Source organism: Calypte anna, chromosome Z (assembly GCF_003957555.1).
Source record: "Calypte anna isolate BGI_N300 chromosome Z, bCalAnn1_v1.p, whole genome shotgun sequence".
Taxonomy (NCBI): domain Eukaryota; kingdom Metazoa; phylum Chordata; class Aves; order Apodiformes; family Trochilidae; genus Calypte; species Calypte anna.
Window position 1 is genome coordinate 66745265 of NC_044274.1, and position 15421 is coordinate 66760685.

The 15421-nt window shown below is 44.2% G+C and overlaps 1 protein-coding gene across 1 annotated transcript; it reads right to left on the minus strand.

Moving 5' to 3' along the window:
- Positions 1-2565: 2565 nt before the first annotated feature.
- ANKRD34B (ankyrin repeat domain 34B) lies at positions 2566-4093 on the minus strand. The gene is given in 2 exon segments (XM_008492163.2): positions 2566-2629; positions 2631-4093. Coding segments are annotated over 2 exon segments (1527 nt in total).
- Between the last annotated feature and the right edge of the window lie 11328 nt (positions 4094-15421).

The following is a 15421-nucleotide window of genomic DNA, read 5'->3' on the forward strand; positions in this document are numbered from 1 at the left end:
TTATGAACAGAGTGAATGCTTCTTGTCTGAGTCCTGTTTGAGAGGTGAGTGTTTGGCAGCCAATCCATAGATGGCCGAGTGGATCGGCCATTTCATCAGTGGCTGACTGGTTCATCTCTGGTTAAATAAAAACCAACCAACCAAATAAAAAAACCTGTTTGCCAGCAACTTGCCTGTGAGTGGTTGTTCTTTGGGGTGAGAACTAATTAACTGAGACAATCATGTCTGAAACAGATGTGATAGCATAGTGCAAGCTCACTGTGGCCCTTCCCAGCTGTCACCAGGCTAGTGAGCCATGGCTGGAGGAGGGCAAAGCACACCACAGCTTTCAAGACCCATATTTTGTGTAGGAATCATTCTTTTTTGACAAAAGTGTTCAAGATTTTCATATTTGCTCATTCCAGCTATAACAGGTGCTCAGAGGGCTTGGCCAGGGAATCAACAGTGGGATTATCTGCCTTCCAGGATCATCACTAGAAACTGGAGAGGCTTTGTGTTACAAAGTTGATTTAAAGATCTTAGTTTTTAGTTCCACATCAGTGCTTGATACACAACTCTGTTGTGTAGAGATGCAAACCACATTCCTCTCCACACATCCAATGTTCCCTTCCTCAAATTATGCATGTTACTACCTTCTGGAAATTTTTACACAAACAGTTATTCACAGAGTATGTTTATCATTCACTTAAAACTGTCTAATACTAAGGGCAAAGCTAAATAATACACCAGTTACTTGCTAGACAATGTCAGACTGGGTGCATTTTCACTGAAGCTGTAAGCAGGCATAGTATCCACAGTACCCACTGTATATTCAGAAAAAATTATTTCAGTACACAGAAACTCACATTATACATACACAATTTCAATACACTTATTTTCAGTAAATAATGACAGAACACATACACATTCAATATTTATCAGTCTAGATGAGTTATAAGATGCCACAAATAAAAAAAATCTATGGAATTTGCACAAATACAAGGTAGATGTTTGGAATCACAGAGCACTAAAAGGTAAGAAAAAAGATTTTTAGATGGAACTACTTTAAAATATGCAATAGTTTGGAGACAAATGAATATTTCTTCCCTGTAACAAATTCCATCCTCTGCTTCTAATTAGGCAGAAGGAGGACCTACATCTCCCAAGTGGCCTTTTTTTTTTTTTTTTTTTTTTTTATATCCATCTGAGCAGGAGGACAGAGCTCTTGCTCCCAAGCATGAGTGTGAAGTGTCCTCTGATCAGGACAACATGAGGATGTCCCACCACCTGTAACCCAAGCCTGTGACCAGGGAGGAAGAGCTGCTGCATGATCTGGAGATCTGTTTTTTGAGTCTAAACTAAAGATAGTAATAGACCCAAGTTTAGATACAGCCTCCCCCCCTCCCCGGCCTTCCTCTGTTTTAAATGAGCAGATTCCAGCAATGGATATCTTGAAAAGCCCAAATTGCTTGGGCAATGACATGCCTCACAGACACTGCAAGCAAGGTTTGGTTTTACATGAGATTACTCAGGACTTCTTGCTTGCTGTGCTGGCTTTTTAGCTCCCAGGCATCATATGCACTGAACTTGAGCTCCCCAGAGCTCTGTGTGTCACACAGATTTCCAGTGGCAGCAAGACATCTGGGGCTGTTCAGCCTGGAGAAGAGGAGGCTCAGCGGAGACCTCATCACTCTCTACAACTCCCTGAAAGGAGGTTGGAGCCAGGGGGGGGTTGATCTCTTTTCTCAGGCAACTCTCAGCAAGACAAGAGGGCACGGTCTCAAGTTGTGCCAGGGGAAGTTTAGGTTGGATATTAGAAAGAATTTCTTTACAGAGAGGGTGATCAGACATTGGAATGGGCTGCCCAGGGAAGTAGTGGATTCTCCATCCCTGGAGATATTTCAAAAGAGACTGGATGTGGCACTCAGTGCCATGGGCTGGGAACTGCAGCGGTAGTGGATCAAGGGTTGGACTCGATGATCTCTGAGGTCCCTTCCAACCCAGCCAGTTCTATGATTCTATGATCTAGAGCAGGCTCACTCTTCAGCAGCTGTGACCTGGGTATAGCTGTGTGTACAAGGCTGCACTGACACATGGTTTTATTGACGTTGTGTGCTGTCCACTTATGTACAGAGAAGACTCTGCTGATGTACACCAGCCACTGCCCTCACTTCATGCACAATGGTTGTGCCTGAGGTTTCTGGATATTGCACAACTCAGAGTCTGTTGTCCAGTGTGACAGTCAAATGTTTCCAGATATGATGTGTAGAGCAGAGAGAGAGTACATGATTGGGAAAACTTTGCAGGGATACTGTTTACAACCTAAAATGAGAACTGTGGTGCCTAAGACCCTTCAAAGGCTCAGCCTGTTGAAAATGTTATTAAAACAGTACAATAAATATCCCCAGTTTGCAGAAAGCAGCATCATTAGTTAACCACAGCTTTTTACGTAGTCTAAGCTATTGAATTAATTTCAAGGCAAAGAGTCTTATGTGATGTGTACCTTTATACTCATGCAGTGCAGTAAATAGGTAACTATGGTAAAGAGTTTGTAACTGTTTACAAACTCTTTACTCTTATCCCCTGTTAAAAATTCAGTAATTGCTTAATCTGCTTAGTCTGTAAGGACTGTCTCCTTAGCAGCACTGGTCTCCTTGGGGAAAGCAGGTGCTAGTGGTGGTAAGTGGTTTTTTTCACAAGAAAGCACCCCAGAAAACTTGTTTATGAAAACTCCATTATTTGGAGCTGGAGGGTGAGGATTCACACTCAGTGGTGGAAGAAAACCTGGTCTTGTCTGAGCAACATGATTCAGTGATAAAGCTGCTGAACCCTGTCTTTGTAGAACAGATGGATTTCCCCTGCTCAGGGGAATAGGAGGCAAGTTCTCCAGTGCTCCTCTAGAACTTGAACGCAAAGAATGAGCTGGAGAATGAACTTTCTTCTTTCGTGTCACTGGTTTTCTATCTTCTGCAGTTAACTGGGAATCAGAGCTGTAGTGATTTGCTCCAAAATTTCTTCTCTGGATAATGCTGCTGAGGTTTGAAAGGAAGTTGATTTGTTCCAAACTGGTATCCTTACCTCTAGGAATCACACTGGGTTTATGTTTCTCGTTAGCAGAAGGAATCCAAGAATTTCTCTCATCATGTGGTAATTTCTTTGATCCAGGTTGATCGAAGGTTTTCAATAAACGGGCTCTGTCTTTTATGTCAATACTTGGGTTCTTGGTGATTAATTTCTTCCACAAGGAAAAGCCATTGATTTTAAAAGAGAGCTTTTCCTCTGCAGTGGTACCCGGAGGGTTGTCTTGTAAAGAGGCAATTCTCTTCTGGTTTAACACTGATGGAGACCTCTTCGCCCAAGGCTCAGACTGTAGCCTCTGGGCTTGTGCCATCTTGGGCCCTACTTTTGCTGAGCTGCGTTTTCTTGTTGGTGATGCTGCCTGAGATGGCCTTTCCACCCTTCTTGGAAGATGCAGCTCTTTAAAGCTGAAGAGTCCTTCTTGAGTTCCCTTTGAACTTGGAAGTGGGCATGGGGATAACTTCAATTTAATGTCTGAGGGGGAATTGCAGGTGGCTGAGGAGCAGCATTCCTCGAGGTCTGCAGGAAGAGTATTTATGTACTGCCTTGTTTTCTGCCTTCCCAACGGGGACACCTCTGTGGTGATGATGATGACTTCTTTCCCTTGTTCCTTGCAGGCATTAAGAAGGATTTTCAGGGTCTCTATGTCTTCGTTGTTTAATGCATACACAAGTGCAGAGCGACAGGTGTGATCTTGCAGGCTCGGGTCAGCTCCACTTTTCAGGAGCAGAGACACCACTTCAGGGCCTGCTTTTTCCTGACAAGCATGAATCAAGGCTGTCTTCCCAGATGTGTCCTGGATGTTGGGATCAGCCATGTTTTCCAGCAGGTATTTAACCATCTTTGCCTTGCTGACACTCTGGGGATCCGAATGTTTTGACCTGCAGGCAATCATTAGAGGGGTTTCACCTCTTTCATTGCTCTCGTTGACGTAGGCACCGCCCTCCAGCAAGAGTCTGGTGAGGCGGAGGCGTCTCTGATAAACGGCTCTGATAAGGGAGGTCCCCTCAGTGAGCGGCTCCGCCGGTTCTGTCATGGCTCTTCCCCGACACCCTCCTGGTAGCTGACAAGAACAACTGTTCCCAGAGAAATCAAAGAACTCTTCCCCCAGGAAAAGAAAAAAGAACATTTTACTTCATCAATTTGCTCCTGCAAATACCCCAGTACTTTGTGAAGAGTATGAAGAGAAAAAAAAAAATCAATAAAAAAAATTCCCCCTCTCCTAGATTTCAAGAAATGCATTAAAAGTTAAAATAATACTTGGATATCATTGTAGTATCTACGGATGCATGAAGTAAGGTTGACACTTTTTATGAGTTTTGTTGCTTGTTTTGGTTTTTTTTTCTGGACAGCTTTCCCTTTTGTCACACTCTTATTCTATCCCATAATATAACAGTGCTAAACATCTATAAATCAATGAGAAGAAGAAAGTTTATGAGTCTTAATAATTAAAAAAGGAAGCATAGTAAAACATTTTTTCTCTTAGAAGAAACTTAACATGGTGGAAAAAATAAATATTAATACATTTTATTAAAAGCAATTACATTTGTGGATTTACACTACCTTCCTTTGAAAACATAGTAAGTGGGGTGAATCAGAATGAACGAAGTGATGCACAGACCAGCCCACTCAGTGAGGATCAGTGGGCTGAGAGCAGTCTGGTACCTGGGTAGACAAAACAAGCTCTAAAAGAAAAGAAATGCAGCATCAGAGAAAATCTGGAGGTTTCACACAAAATAAGAGCCTAATATGGTATAAATAACAAAAGGTCTTGTCTGAATGTACACTTCTATAGATGCAACCAACTCAATTAAATTAATTTTATTTATGTTTTTTGTATCCTTGCTTAACCAGCCAAAGCTTGTAGAAAAAATCTTTAGAGGAAAACTTTTCCATATTTAACAGTTGGCAGAACAATATAATTATATTCCTAAACAAGACTAGACATAGTTTTGAAAATTGTATTTGTTTATTTACAGTATATTTCTAGAGAAACATAAATTTTTAATTAGTTTAAACATCCTCATCTACTATGGAAAGCACTAGTAATGTTCTGGTGAATAACTGAAGAACACTAATTTGTGGGTTTCTTTGATACTGGAATTTTACTTTGAATTCCAAAAAGAAAGGATGATATAAATGTAGTTGGTTCCAAAAGTCCAACAAACCAAATCTCTTCTCCCAAGCAACAAGTGACAGAACAAGAGGAAATGGCCTCCAGTTGCACCAGGGGAGGTTTAGATTGGATATTAGGAAAAAATTTGTTCACTGAAAGGCCTGTCAAGCACTGGAACAGGTTGTCCAGGGCAGTGATGGAGTCACCATCTTTAGAGGGATCTAAAAGCTGAGTAGATGTGGAGCTGAGGGACATGGATCTGTGTTGGACTTGGCAGTGATGGACTTGGTGATCTTAGGGGTCTTTTCCAACTAAAACAACTCTGTGATCACAGAAGCCCCATCTCCCACTCCACATTTATTTCACTCTATAGCATCATGGTCTGCAGCTACAGATGCTTTTGATCAGCTGTTATGTTCAGTGACTTACTGACTAAGTGTAAAAACACTTACAGGGCTTCATAAATGCAATGTGTTCATGGAATATTTAACTATAATTCAGTATAGTCCCTGTTTGGTGTAATAACAGTCAGACATAGCATGTGTTAGGGTAGGAAACCTGACAATATTTGTATATGTTAGGAAAAACAAAAACAAACAAAAAGCTTGCTTTGTTTTGGTTTTTTCCACCCCAGGCCTTAATAAAACGTTTCTTTAGAAGTAATTCCATTAAAATTAAGGATTCATTCCATTACACTGAATGTACACAATTCAGTAGGGCCTATCTCAGCTTTCACAGATGTGCAAACCATTATTATGAAATGCATGTTTTTGACAAGCAATGTTTTCAAGATTATTATCATGTCTTTTATAAAAGTACCCAATTAATTTGTGCATTCAAATTTCCAGAAAAAAAAAAAAACAAACCAACAAAACCAAACAAACCAAAACACAACAGAAAAGAAAACAAAAGAGAAATATATCTTAGAATACATACATGATGGAATTCTGATTGTGTTCTCCCTTGGTTTTGACCTATACAGAAGTCATCAGTGATTTTACATTTCTTTCATACCTATCAGAAGTTCTTCTGACACTTAACTGATGGCTTAAATGATGGCACATCACACTTGTTACACAGCTCTTCACATCTGTAGGAATACCTTTTATGGCCAAAAGAACATTAAATATCAAAAGACACACAAAAAAAAAGAATTCTTCTTGAGGCCCTGCAGCAGGTCAGTCCTAAAAATGAGACTTTTCTGACATCTGATCTAATTCCTCCAGTTGCTAAAATTCACTGTTTCCATAAGCTTTCCCAGGAGTATTAACATAAGTATTAATTAACCTACATTACCATGTACTAATGAGGTTAGAGAAAGGCTAATCTAAGCCAATATTTAATGTTTGGAGTAGATTTTGGAGCCAAGATGTTGCATGAACATGGCCTGGAGAAAGCCCAGAATGCTTTTGTGCAGACAGGTCAGCAGTTCCAGTGCAGTGCACCCCAGATCTCACCAGGGCTTGTAGGTACTAATAAATTTCATTTTAAAAACCCATCTAGCCACTGTATCTGCAGGCTAGGGCCCTCAGGACTGCAAAGCAGGCTAGCTGAACCCTGGAAGGACCACCAAGATCCAGCCCCCTTAGCCATAGCGTGATCTATACTTTGTAAAGGGGGCAGCATGGGGGCAAAGCAAGGAGTAGAAAGAAATACAAAATGGGTGGGGGGAATAAATCAAAAAATACTTTGGAATCAGATAAAATATGATTAAAAGGAAACATTGCAGGTTTGTAACTGAAACAATATAATGCAGAATACATTCTTGAACACTGGATAAAGATGATTTCACCTGGAGAACCTGTTAAACACAGGAGACCATGCTTGGGGCTGCATCAGCCAAAGACTGACACTGTGGGAACAAAGTGCAGCTGGACTTTTACAAGAACCACAGTCACTGGCTCTGTGGAAATCCATGTGCCCTGCTCCAAATAAATACCCTGCTCCAAAAAAAAAAAAAAAAACCAAAAAAACCAGCTTGCTATTTTGAAATGAAGCAGCTTCCCTAAAAGATAAATTTATTTGGTAATTCACGACTGATGCTAAACAAATGGAGATTATACAACATTCATAAATCTAATTAATTGTGATGCCAGAACTATTAAATGTATCACTGATATGTCAGAAGTGACACAGCTTCTTTTCAGTGTTGGAGGTAAAATTGTGTCAAGACAGCAATTTAAAGAATTAAGAACTACAAAACCTACTGTGTGACACTCAATCATCAACTGGTGTTTCAGATTATCCACAAGTTTCTGGTGATCTTGTACAAATAATATTCCTGGAATACTCCTCTCTAGGAAGAGCTCAATTTTGTTTTCAAAAAGCAATATTGTCCTGGAACACACTCTGAGATGAAGTAGCAGGAAGCATCTCTTACTATGAAAATCAATATTTTAAGCCAATAATGATTTGTTTCCCAGAAGCAGGCAGACACTGCTGTGGATTTGTGCTTGTCTTTATCTTGAGATCAGGATGGCAATGAGTCCTATTCTGATGCAGGTCCTGCTGATATTGCAGTAGGAAAAGCCACTAAAACTCAGAAGTTCTAGCACTTCTTCCTTCAACTCATGCTTCTTGATTTGTAAATACCATTTAATTTGTAAAAGAAATGCTCATAGTGATTTGTTAGATTTAACAGTGGAAATAATCACAAAATCAAGGGTGCAAAAGCTCATCAATGTTATGTGTAAAAAATATAAACATCAAACTTTTTCACTAAGTAACAGTGAATGAATGAATGTTCTTGCAATATGTTCTTTGCTTTTTCAATGTCAAAGCCAAATTTTCTGCCCTATGTGCCTCAGTGCTCTCAGGGTTACACAAACAAGTTTTCATACAGTATTGAGAGCTTAAACTTATTTCACTAAGTCATTCTTATCTCTGAAAAAAAAAAAAAAAAAAAAAAAAAAGATGCATAAGCCTTCAAATGTTTCTGTGAATCTTCATAATCACATTAGCAAACAAATTTAGTCCAGGGAGAACTCTAATTTCCTACACTGTCAGGAACATGGTGAATGTACATGAGAGTAAACTTGTGATTGAAAAAAAATACTATTCTAACAGAGCCAAAACTTCCTCTCCACCCCCGAAGCTGCCAGAATCTAGCCCAATTTTGCAACCCTGTCTTGCAAAGTGCACGCTTCCCATAGCAAAACATTGGTCTCTTCAGCCTTGGCATCGTGCAGGATGGGCAGGATTAGCATGTTTCTTACCTGTCTCCACACTTAGGATCTTTTGAAGGAAGTCTGGAGAAGTTCAAACAGCTCACCAAGTACCTCACAGCTTTGAGTGTCTTTCCCAGTTCTCTTCCTCATTTGGAGGTGGCAACAATTGCTGCCAGAAAGTGGTCGGAGAATGGTGGAGAGCACCGGGAGAGCAAAGTTTTCACCGGGGCTCTGCTTTAATGTTGCTGCTCATGACTGTTGCACAGCATCCTGACTTGTACGGCTATGAGGTTTTTTTTTTCCTGAAAGAGATCTGGAAAACAAAACAAAACAAAACAAAACAGGAACAGGCAACTTCTCTACGGAGAAGTTAAGTTACAGAGATCACACCTGAAAAATACAGATGCCAGGCTAGAAGAGTGAGGCTTTTCCCTTCAAAATTCACCGGGGGGTGGGAGAGAACCGCTTTGCTCTCCCGCACCCACCTCAACCTTTCCTCGGCATTCTGCACTCCATAACCGCTCCAAGACGGGACAAAACCGCCCTTCCCTTTCCTGACAGGACAGGCGAGAGGCACGGGTGTCCGGGGAGCCGAGGGGAGCGGTTTTTACCTCACGGCAGCGTCTCCTCCTCCGGCACCAGGGAAGGGACGGACCTGCGGGTCCTGGGACAGCTTCGGGCAAGGGCAGCGGTCCGACAGACCGCACGGCATTCCCAAGCCCAACTAAATGAAACACCGCAAGAAAACGCGCGCCTAAAGGTGCGAGGAAGTTCACCTTGCGCCCTCCACTCTCCGGCTTTGCGGGGTTAATTCCCCTCCTCCCCGGCCGATGCTCTCAGGAGGCACCGGCGCGGCGGCGAGAGCGCGAACACTCTCAGAGAGGACGCGGTGGGGAACGGGCTCCCCGGCAGCCTCCGTCCCGCCTCGGCGGAGACAGAAGAAGAAGAGCAGCGCCCTACCCCGCACCTCACCTGCGGCCCCGCCTCACCAGCGCTCCGGGCGGCCCCGGGGCGGAGCGCTCCCCCCCGGACTCCTGCGAGGAGGGGGAGAGGGGAGGCTCGGAGCTGCCCCTGAGAGCCCTTCACTGCCCCTCAGAGACTTGCACTGCCCCTGCACTGCTCCTTCACTGCCTCTGAGAGCCCTTCACTGCCCCTCACTGCCCCTCAGTGATCCTTCACTGCCCCTTCACTGCCCCTCACTGCCTCTTCACTGCCCCTCACTGCCTCTTCACTGCCCTGCACTGCCCCTTCACTGCCCCTCACTGCCTCTTCACTGCCCTGCACTGCCCCTTCACTGCCCCTGAGAGCCCTTCACTGCCCCTTCACTGCTCCTCAGCACCCCTCAGTGCACCTTCACTGCCCCATCACTTCCCCTTCACTGCCCCTTCACTGCCCCTCAGTGCCCCTTACTGCCCCTCACTGCTCCTCTCACAACCCCTCACACCCCCCTTAGGCCCCCCCCATACCCTCTCACTGCCCCTTCTCTTCCCCTTCACTGCCCCTTCACTGCCCCTCAGTGCCCCTTCACTGCCTCTTACTGCCCCTCACTGCTCCTCTCACACCCCCTCATACCCCCTCACTGCCCCTTCTCTTCCACTTCACTGCCCCTTCACTCCCTCCCACACCCCCTCATACCCCCTCACTGCCCCTTCTCTTCCACTTCACTGCCCCTTCACTCCCTCCCACACCCCCTCATACCCCCTCACTGCCCCTTCTCTTCCACTTCACTGCCCCTTCACTCCCTCCCACTGCCCCTTCACTTCCCCTTCATTGCCCCTCACTGCCCCTTCACTGCCCTTCACTACCCCTTCACTGCCCCTCACTGCTCCTCACTGCTCCTCTCACACCCCCTCACTGCCCCTCACACTGCCCTTCACTGCCCCTCACTGCTCTTTCACTTCCCCTTCACTGCCCCTCACTGCCCCTTCCCTGCCCCTTCACACCCCTTCACACTGCTCCTCACTGCTCCTTCACTGCCCCTTCACTGCCCCTGAGAGCCCTTCACTGCCCTGCACTGCCCCTCAGTGCCCCTTCACTTCCCCTTCACTGCCCCTCAGTGCCCCTTCACTGCCCCTTCACTGCACCTCACTGCTCCTCACTGCTCCTCTCATACCCCCTCACTGCCTCTCACACTGCCCCTCACTGCCTCTCACTGCCCTTTCACTTCCCCTTCACTGCCCTTCACTGCCCCTTCACTGCCCCTGAGAGCCCTTCACTGCCCTGCACTGCCCCTCAGCACCCCTCAGTGCCCCTTCACAGCCCCTCACAGCCCCTCACACTGCTCCTCACAGTCCCTCACTTCCCCTTCACTGCCCCTCACACCCCCTCACACTGCCCCTCACTGCCCCTCTCACAGTCCCTCATACCCCCTCACACCCTCTCACATCTCCTGAAACTCCTCTCACAGTCCCTCATCCTCCCACAGCTTCACACCCCCCCTACCCTTAAACATCCCCACCACCTCCATACCTCCTCTACACCCTGACACATCCCCATTCCTACACCCTCTCCCTTCTCATACCCCATACTCTCACACCTATACACTTTTCCATCCCACAGCATCTCCAGTCCTTTCCCTCCTGGTGAAGAGCATGTCCACCATCCTGATTCAGTCATTAATTTAAAGAAGTGACACTTAGAAAAAATCATTTTTAGGAAAAAAAATCACATAAAAGAGAGCAAAAGAGACATGCTGAATAAAAACAGGGCTCACATAATAGTGAAACAGTAGAAATTAGAAAAAAACAGACAAAAAACCCCACATCCCAAGTGCTCAACAGCCCATCCTTGAGCACAGGCCTGCACGACAAATGAAAGGGATGGGAAGGAGCACTCCCTACAGCTCCACACAACTTATCTTGGTTACAGCCTTGAGCACTGGCTAGAAAAACATCACTAATTGGATTCACTGTATGAACATGCCATTAATATGTTGATGAGCTATTATTAGCATACTGGAATACTCACCCTTAGGCTGGAGGGACCCCTACTAACAAAAAGCCCCTTAGTCTCTGAGCTTGCCTGGTGAAATTTTTGGGCATTGCCACCTTTTAAATGGAAGTGAGGAATTAGTTAACCAGCCATGGGTTAGAGATCAAGTTCTTTGTCATGATTTTGGGTATAAAAGCAGCACTTGGGATTCAGGAAATCTAGCTTGCTTTGTGGAATACCACCCTGCTCCTGTTTCTGCACAGAAATGTATTGTTAGCAAATACCTGAATTCTATGTGCGGACTGGATTAATGCACACCAGGTAATGGGCCCCACTATCTGGACAACAAACCCATGGGGCAGAGAATACCAAGATGTGTTCATCTGTACTTTCTCATTTCCTCAACATGTAGTGAACAGTAGAAACAAAACCACCCTCACCACCTCACAGCTTCCCAAGCCGAAGGGGATTGAGTTAAATGACATTAATAGGAACGAGAGGAAAGTGAGCTTGAAGAGGTGCTTCCTCCGTGTGTACTCATGTGTTACTCTACAATAATTTCTGGCAGCTTTGGATGGCAAAACTGGCAAAAGGAGAAAGAAAAACCAGATCCTATCTGCTATCTGTCAGATCTACCTACCTACCTAATCTATCTCACAAAAGGCTTCTTCACTATTAAACAATCCAGCTGGTTAATAATTTACTACGAATTTTTCCTTCTGCAGCATGGACCCTGTTGGAGATGAAGGTCCTGTATGTTAATATGGGTTAATCTGATACCATTCAAGATACCAGAAGCAGTATCTTCTGCTATCAGAAGATACCTATGTATCAGAACATACCAAAAGCAGTCTGGTCAAAGCCTGCCAGGAAACACATTTTCTTCTTTTGTGATACTTGACATTATCCACTATCAAATGCACCTGGCATCATCAAGTTAAATCCCAGCTCCTGATTTTTTGTTGCATGGCAGGCATGTAAAAAGTTCATCTGCAACACTGCTTAAATGCAACACCACTTCACAGGTTTATTTCCTGAGAAGCAGGGCACATTGTGTGGTGAACATACACTTTCTAGAGTGGCTTGAACACACACTTTGAAGCCACAGCACCCAAACTTCAATAAGAAAAATCTATTCCAACAAAGCCAGGGTATAGACTCTTGACCATAAAATTGGAAAAAAAAAGCGCAAAATAAAAATTTTGTGACAGATACTAGAATCAATTCCTTCTCACAGCTTTCAGTTTGTATTTCTCTGAAGTTAGCTCCTTGGGTCCTGTTATTTTAAGCTCAGTCTCATAGGATTTCTCTATTCCAACCAGAGTCTTTCAAAATACTACTGAAACTATAGAATTTCAAACCATGGTGAAAGAACTTTCTTGATCTTCATGCAGTATTAGGACACCTTCACAAAATCACAGTATGCTTGAGGTTGGACATGATTTTTGGAGCTCATTTAGTCCAGTCCCCCTCCTCATTAAACAGGGTCACTAAGACTCATATGCCTTGGACCACATTTTTTTTTAATGTCTCCAAGGATGGAGACTCCATAACCACTATGGGCCACCCATGCCAGCTCTTGGTCACCTCCAGAGTGAAAAAAAAATGTTTCTTGATGTTCAGAGGGAATCTCTTATTTTAATCTGTGCCTCTCATCTCTTGTCCTGTCACTGGACAATACAAGAGAGATCCTGGCTCTGCCTTCTTTGCATCCTCCTTTCAGATAGTTGTATACCTTGATAGGGTCCCCCTGAGCCTCCTCTTCTCCAGGCTAAGCAGTACAAGCTCTCTCAGCCTCTCCTCACAAGAGAGATGCTCCAGTCCCATCTTCATGGCCCTCTGCTACACTTATGGTCCATGTTTGTCTTGCACTAGGGAGCTCAGTACTGGACACAGGTCTCCAGATATGGCCCCACCAGTACTGAGCAGAGGGAAAGGAAAGGATCACCTCCCTTCACTTGCTGGCAATACTTTTCCTAACATGATCCATTATTAACCTTCCTTGTGGCAAGGGCACATTGCTGGCTCATGTTCAGCATGCTACCCACCAGAGCACAGAAGTCCTGTTCTGCATATCCTGGTGCCTGGGGTTGTTCCTCCTCAGTTGCAGGGCTTGGCACTTCCCCTTGTTGACCTCCTGGAGGTTCCTGTCAGCCCATCCTCCATCCTGTCCAGGTCCCTCTGGATGGTTGCATGACCCTCTGCTGTACCATCCAGTTCTTCCATTTTTCTGTCATCTGCAAAACTCCTGGGGTACACACTCCTCCCTACCACCCAGATCACTACTGAAGATGTAAAAAAAGATTGGGCCCAGGATTGTCACCTTCAGAACAGTGTTTTTTACTGTCTTCCAGATGGACTTCATGCCACTGATCACCACCTTCTGGGCCTGGTTGTTCAGCCAATTTCCAGCCCACCTTATTGCCTGCTTATCCAGCCTGTACATCAATAATTTCACTATGGGTATCTCCGGTTAGACAGTGACAAAGGCCCTGCTGAAGTAAACAATATTCACTGCTCTGCCAAGCAGTGGCACCTCATCTACTAAAGCAGTCATTTAATTGCAGAACCTTTGGTCGAGCATAATCACCTTGGTGAAGCCAAACTGACTTCTCCCAGCCAACCTGCTGTGCTTTAGCCTTGTTTATCTGCTCTGTGCCTGTGGTGGAGCATCCTTCAGCACACCTCTGAGTGGCAGGACTTCCTAGTGGCATCCCAAATATTCCAAGGATGTTTGCTTGGAAGGCTGACTCCCCCCACGAGCCAGCCATAGCAGTTTCACACAGCATTTTTGCAGAAGTTTTGTATGCCTGTTGTCACACTAACTTTTCGTGGTGGCAGCAGACAGACGTGGCTATCTTACCTCCCCCGCAAACACAGCTAATTGTGGGGGCTGTGCTGCTGCTGTTGTGCAAGGTCCTGGTCCTGGATCATCTATTTTAAAAGCCAGCCACTGCCTCAAAGACAGTGTTGTCCCAGTGTATGATAAAAGACAGCAGGTGAGTGCAGCAAAGAGGGGAGGTGAGAGCAAAGTAACATCCTACAAAAAGTAGCAGTCACAGGGCACCAGCTTCCTTAATGCTATGTAGGACTTTTAGGCATCACATGAGAGAATGTGAAGGAGGTATGTGCTCTCCTACCTTTCATAAGTGCATGACAGGATCAATCGGATATTGTCATGACTAAGAGCTGGGTGAATTGTATGAATAAGCCACTAAGACAAACAACATCCCAAGGGCGGGTTCTTCACTTACTCTTTAGCCTCATCTTTCAAAAGACTCAGTTAGGAGAATACTCATGAATTTATTTATATATCTACCTATCTATCAACTTATTTATTTATTTTATTATTTATTTACTTATTTTCCTGTGGAGTGATTTTAATTATCTTTGTTTTCTCTTAACTGCCCGCACTTCACCCACACTGTTAATACTCCTTTTGCCAAGTAGCCTGAGGAAGGCTTGTGTACTGCACACCCACACTTCAGGTCACAGCTCTTCTCAGACCTGCTGTTCAGTGGCTTATGTAATGTATGGAGGCGGCACACACTTGTGTGTGGTTCATCACTTCTGCTGTGGGAGCATCTCCACAGCTGCGGTTTCTGCAGCTCTCATCTGTGTGTCCTTATTCTGCCTCCTGTCCTTGCCCGCATTGTACTGTTGTGCCTGTGATAGCCACAATAAATCTTAAAAACAATAACAACAACAACAAAGTATTGCATGTATTGCACACACACAAAAAAGCAAGCAGCACTTTTAAGGGAGATAATTAGTTTTTTTTACAAATGTCTCAGTATCCTCCCCTTCAGCTACTTTTAATTGGATCTAAAAACAACTGGTATCAAGAAGTTGATTTTTATGGTAATAGCAAAGGTCGGTGGAAAACTAGAGTAGGAAATACATCAAAACAGTACAAAGTTAATTCTTAAATATATAAGGTTTTTGCATATGCACACAGCATATGTATTTAACATACTTCTTAGTATCGCTCTCAAGATCTCTATCAACCCATCCTCTCCTGTATTTCACTGATAGTTGGGCTATTTAGTTATCTACCAGAGGAAAACTTTAGGGCCACAGGCTACTAATACTAATTTTAATTGAGCAAAATGTTCCACTGCACTGTCCCTGCCAAGTACAGGCAGGCAGG